This window comes from Triticum dicoccoides, unplaced genomic scaffold, assembly GCF_002162155.2.
Source record: "Triticum dicoccoides isolate Atlit2015 ecotype Zavitan unplaced genomic scaffold, WEW_v2.0 scaffold105201, whole genome shotgun sequence".
NCBI lineage: Eukaryota > Viridiplantae > Streptophyta > Magnoliopsida > Poales > Poaceae > Triticum > Triticum dicoccoides.
Genome location: NW_021172190.1, coordinates 122,578 through 128,892, shown reverse-complemented (window position 1 = coordinate 128,892; position 6,315 = coordinate 122,578). Strand labels below are relative to the sequence as shown.

The 6,315-nt window shown below is 44.8% G+C and overlaps 1 protein-coding gene across 1 annotated transcript in view; it reads right to left on the bottom strand.

Annotated features, from left to right (window-relative positions):
• Nucleotides 1–752, bottom strand: part of LOC119342796 — a 4,065-nt gene extending 3,313 nt beyond the window's left edge. The window contains exons 1-2 of the mRNA XM_037614164.1: nt 642–752; nt 322–475 (exon numbers count right to left, since the gene is read on the bottom strand). Coding sequence (XP_037470061.1) covers nt 322–465 — 144 coding nt within the window. The 5' untranslated portion in view covers nt 466–475; nt 642–752. The remainder of the gene's footprint in view (nt 1–321; nt 476–641) is intronic.
• Nucleotides 753–6,315: the final 5,563 nt, after the last annotated feature.

Genomic DNA, 6,315 nt, shown 5'->3' with positions numbered 1-6,315 from the left:
TTTCTAGTAGATGTTGCTGTTTCGGTTGCACAGAATTCGATTATGGCTGGCTACATCGAGTCTTGATGCCGTAATCATGATGAGAAAAATTAAAGATGTCAATTTCTAGTAGATGTTGCTGTTCCGGTTGCACAGAATTCGATTATGGCTGGCTACATCGAGTCTTGATGCCGTAATCATGATGAGAAAAATTAAAGATGTCAATTTCCAGTAGATGTTGCTGTTTCGGTTGCACAGAATTCGATTATGGCTGGCTACATCGAGTCTTGATGCCGTAATCATGATGCGAAAAAATAAAGATGTCAATTTTGGGTAAGATACCTCGCCGGAGACCTTGGTGGAGAGCTGGCGGGAGCGCATGAGCCTGCTTGGCGCGAGCAGGCGTCCCTCCTCCGCGACCGCCGCCTGCGTTCGCTGGAGCAGAGAGCCGCCGAGCCTCCTCGCCGCGCACCGAACCGCCGCCATCGTCGCCGGCCTGCCAACAGTATATCGGTTAGGGATTAGGATGACGAGTCCGTCACGAATCACCACCAACGGCCGGCACCGGCTCCCCCACCCCCTGCCCCCATAGAGACACAGCACACACACCATCGATCGGATTGCACTTCTGTGGAGATTTCGGTCGATTTCGGTGAGCGTACCTTGGGGATCTTGGCGTTCCTCGCGCGGCTAGGGTTCGTCGTTCGCCTCCGCCGAGAAGAAAGACAGACGGGGAAAGTTGGTGTGGGTGTGGTTTCTTGCGCTGTCGGGAGGGTGCGCCCACTTATAATCTTGCGACCCGGCCCAGCCCAATGCAGTTCTTGTTCTTGTAGAGTTCTTGTTCCTAGAGGTTTCGGCCCAACTGGATTGCACTCCGTGGAGATTTCGGTAGTTTTTTTTTCCTTTTTTAAAAAAACATGGAGGTTTCAACAGGTTATTACAACTTTGTTATTTTCTTCTTCTATTTTTGGCAGCACTAAATTTGGGGATCCACTAGAAGAAAAACTATATTTGGGAAAGAAAATGCTATATCTTTTTTGTGTGTATTTTTCTCTGCTAGTTTATCGGTTATCCTTTCTTATTAAATTCTGGTTGGTTTTTTTTAATACTTTATTTTTCTCTCTTTTTTAATGGATGTTGACACCATTCTTCAAATACATGTAAACCTTTTTTTATAATTGCACGATCATTTTTTTACACCATGTGACAAACTTTTACATTCGACAAACAATTTTTCAACCCGAGGTAAACATTTTTTAAAAACTATGTATATCAACATTTTTTTTTCATTACATGAATATTCTTACAAGTTGTAGGAGTTGTGGCGACTTTTTTTTTCTTTAACGACATGAATATTGGCATTTTATAAACTTATAATCTCACGAGAGTTCTTGTTCTTCCACGTTTCGGGCCAACTGTGAGGATTTTGGTAGGTTTCCCTTTTCTTTCTTCTTCTAGCCCTTGTTTTGCAGCCCAAACTGTTCGTTTGTTCCAATTTTGCTTTTCACAAAAGGGGCCCGGTTTTTTCTTATTTGGCAAGCAATCGCATACCCATGCAGTGCCCGACCCTTTGCAGTTATTTTCATATGTTTCTTCCCCAACGGTTTATTTTCTCTTTCGTGTGTCATTTAATTGCATGAGGGACACCCGTTTGAGTCAACTTCTTATTATCATCATCACTTGATTCTTCGACTTGGACATGTTTGGCCTTCAAAGCAAGGTTGGTCTTTTTGACTTCCTTCTTGCATAACAAGTTGTTTCTTTCCATTGAGCTCATGCTCATCATATTGCAAGATGGTACCAATCAAATCATCGAGAGTCATGGTTGAGAACCCATGCTCACGCTCTTATGGACCAAACCATGTTCTTATAGCGAGGAGCAAGAGCAGTGAGTAACTTGTCCACGAGGAATCCTATATACTTAAGAAGTTCATCCCCACTACCATATTTATCTAAACATGCAGACTGTCCACATCAACATCTAGCCATGTCAGCAACTCTAAACATAAATATGTGCCATGTCATGCCTTCAGTTTCCATTTGCATGCAAACAGACCGAAGCCCAGCCCCTTGCGTTTTCTTTCCTGCGGTAGTAGTAAACAACTTCGCACTTTATGCATTCTCCCGTGTCATTAATTGATGTTTAACTAGCGCACAGTTCTTCTCTATACTACCTTATAAAGTTCCACCACACCATCTGATTCGTCTCCCTTAATCAGCGGCGTCACTACACCCGTTAAACTCCCTCGGGCCATCCAACTTCCTGCACATTGCAGCCTATAATAATGGCAAATCAAGGATTAAAAGCCCCCATTGGGGCATTGCGTTGTGGTGAGTGGTGACCGCAGGGCTCAGCTCCAGTTAGATCACCGACCTCTGATCATGTATCCAGATGGAGCGGTCCGTGACCTAGGGCCTCGCGTCCTCTTCCTCTCCCAATGTCCCTACCCGACCCATTCTGTCCGCAGGTACCAAGGACCTACAAGTTACTACTGTTGTAATTGCTCAAGGCGTTGAATTTGGAGACCTCCACACTTCCACAGTCGACCGGCCGCAGGTAGCCTGATGCAGCCCACATAATGTTTGCTCCATGATCGAAGTTTGGTGTCATATCCAGCGCCTCCACCCTGTGTCTCTGCCTATTGCATCATGGACAAGTCCCCTCCTCTTATCTAGCCTTTGACTGCAGCAAAGACCTCGCCCATGAGTAGGTAAATAACGAATGGCGTCAATCCTCGATTATTTCTCCTAAATTAATCTTGCCCTGCGGTTAATTTTCTTCATGCACCTCTATTTTTTTCTCATATATACTGAATTACTGATTGTAGTGCTCGGCGAAGTTTGGATTCTCCATTGCTGCAGGTCCTCCCCCTCATGGCATTTGTACCATGTAGCATGTTGTTCCTTCTTTTTTGTGTTAAATCTGAAATGTAGCAGTTTATTTCTGATTGCTCCATTCCTAATCCTCCTCTTACCTTGCTACTTTAGCGTGAGGTTATGCTACATGATTTGCATATTATGTCCTCCCGCTCATGGCATCTATACCACGTGGCAACACATTCCTTTTTTTGTTTTGTGGGAATCGTAGCAGGCTATTGCTGATTGCTCTATTAGTAATCCTCCTATTATTTTGCAACTTTACCATAAGGTTGTGCTACATGATTTGCTTATTATTTTTTGCAACGCCTCCTGTAGTTCTGTTCAGAGATGGATGAAATATCGAATTATTTTTCATCCCATGGATGCATGTTTATTGATTTATTTTTTGGCTTTTTGTCAAATTATGCTGTCTCATCATTTCTTATATCAGAACAATGAAGCATATATGATTGGACGTATATGATTAAGGTACAGGAAACAGTAGGATGTCTTATACAAATAAGTTAATTTTAACAGGCACGCATAAGATAAAAGTAAGGAAGATGATAACATTAGATTATCGAGCCATTCTTGAGTAGTACATATTGCTTTCCTAACTCTATGGGGTAACTCCATATATAATTCATGTTTAAAAGTTTCCTTCCAATTACCCAAAAGCCAACGTGCCTCATCATCATGCCTCTGATCTTACCAAAATATGAAGCGTCCATTTGGTTTTCAATTATTTTTCCCAAAGTGTGTTCCTTATTTCAATTTCTGTCAAGACTGTCAAGGGCAACCCATGTACAAAAGAACAAATAGTTTAGAACCCAGTAATTAAGAATGAAGCACTAACAACATGTTCTCACAAAAAACATTAAATACCCCGCGCTAATTGTAAACCGAATAATTAAGCTAGCTGCATGGATAATATGATTTTCTCATTATATATTTTTCGAATTATAAATCATATTTATCATGCATGAAAAAAGATAATTATATTAAATAAATATATTACAATTATATAATAACACATATATGTACATTCGGATTTAGTTATCATACTACTAATCCAAATATTCATCTTCAATAAAATCAAATCACATTGGTATATATTGCAACCTATTCCGCAGCAACGCGCGGGGTATTATCTAGTTTACCAGTTATAGTGAAACCATCATCGCCCCTTTCATGCTCAAAGCTTTTAATTTGAGAAGCAAGAGTATTTAGGCATTCATTTAGATCTTGAGGCGACTCATCCTTCTCTCTCACGAAGTAGTCCAGCTCACTCTTGGCAACTTCATATCTTGTTTGCTAGAGTGTGGTGGTGCCGGTCTTGGTTAAAACAAGAGCATCCCGTAGTTGCTTGGTGGTGTTCATGTTGAGGTACTCTCTTCTCTCACTTGCGGATAGGCCCTTCCTTATCATCATGAGTGCGGTGGAGTTTAGTTGCTCATTGTAAGCCTTCAACAAAGTGAGATCAATGGAGTTCGCGGAGTTGTAGCCTTCTTCCACAATTTACCACAACTCATCACAAGAACTCTTGGTATGATCCTACTTCTCAATTTTCCACGGTGAGAATTGACGGAGTGAATTCTCGTCAGATCCCTTGGTAGGGGCCCAAGCACAGCTGGAAGTCATGGGCCGGAGGTCACAAGAGGGGTTTATCTAGGTCCAGGCCTCCGGAGAGTAATGCCCTACATTCTGCTGGTTTTGATGATTCATAGTGGAGGGATACCTCGTGCAAAGGGTTACAATGGTGTATGAGTTTGCTACCAAGAGTTCTCCTATCTTAGGATCGATCATAAATGAGTACCCTAGCCCCCTTTATATAGATAGGAGAGGTCTAGGGTTTACATGCCAGATGCGATCTAGGCGTTGCCGCCCTCTAGTCTTGGGCGTCAAGAAGGTCGTCTTGCCTCCTAGGGTTTTGCACCGTGTCCTGGGCCTAGTGGGCCCCTTGTGGTTGATGAGGTCGGTTTCCTGGGTGTTAGCACCCCTGATAGAGGACCCCGTTAGTAGCCCCCGAGCGTGGCGGGGTCGCGAGACCTCCGTGAGGCTTTCTTATCTTCTTGTGTTCCTGGAGCCTAGTCGAGACGCCAACGCCTTGGCGGCCTATGGAAGATTCGGCGCCCATTCTTCAGGGTCGTTACTATCTTGACGTTGTTGCTGTCATGGGCCTCCGTGCCTTGACTCTGGTCTTGACGGTGAGGGGCCACCACCTTTTGCTTTTCCTGAAGAACCACCACAGTGAATAGTAGAATTGGCTCGGAGACCGACGCTAGCCGGGTCTTGAATCATTATGGCAAGTCCGCCCAGATTCCCGTGCATGTTGGACGTAAATGGGAACCGCCCACCGGGCATGGGCCGCGTGGGTGCGGAGACACCTTGATTTTTGGCTTGCCCGTAGTGGGTCATAAGAGCAGCTGGGGGAATGAGTGGGATTCATTCCGCCCCCATATTCCTCCTTCGCCTCTACTTCGCTCCGCTGCCATTGCAACATTTGTTGTCTTTGGTCCTGTCTCTTCCTCCTTGAACCTCTGCTTCGCTTCGCTGCCATTGCGACATTTGTTGTCTTTGGTCAGGTCTCTTCCTCCCCTTAGCGGCGAGAAATGAGTCAATCAGGTTCCTCGACTGGCGCCCATAGCACACATGTGACCAAGGAAGCGGAAAGGAGGCGGATGGCTCTAGTGCCATCGTTGAGCCGCAGCCTAACTCTGATGCTTTCGTCAGCCGATGGACCCGCTCCATCATCTCCGGCGGGAAGATCCAGAAGCTAAGGGCGGAGGGGTCATTCCCATCCAACCTCTCATATTGGACCCCCTTATCAATGGAGGAGTTTCCGGCGCAGCTGACCGGCGTGCGTGTCCTCCACCTGGACTTCTTCGGGCGAAGCCTCAGGTCCCACTACATTCGGTTGTGCGGGGGCTTCTCTTTTTCTTCAGCATACATCTTCATCATCTTAACCCCGCCTGCATTCTGCATATAACAAACTTTATTACATTCTGGGAGTGCTTTCTTGGGGCCGCCCCTCACTTTGACCTCTTCTGACGCCTTTTTTGCGTCAAGGGTCAGATGAGTGGTAGATCGGTCTATGATATTGGTAGGGCCAGTCTTCAGCTACATCCCCATTCCCCCTTTGTAAGGGCATATTTATCCCTTAGTTGTTTTGGTGATTTATGACAATACTTTTGCGGACTAATCATGTGCATTGAGTATTTCAGATATTTCATCACTAGGCACAAGACGATTTGGTGCCCCTCGAAGACTATTGAAGACGGCGTTGCTCTTCGTTTCTTTTCGGTGGATTTGAGTCATAGGAAAGCCATACTATTAAGAGGGGGTCCTCTTTGGAAAGTTTTGGGTGGAATCATCACGTACACATCTTCTCCTTTGCACCGCCTTTCCTTTGGCACTTTGGAGCATCCTCCGTATTTTCTTGTCTATGCAAAAATGTCATGTTTGCTGATCTGGGGC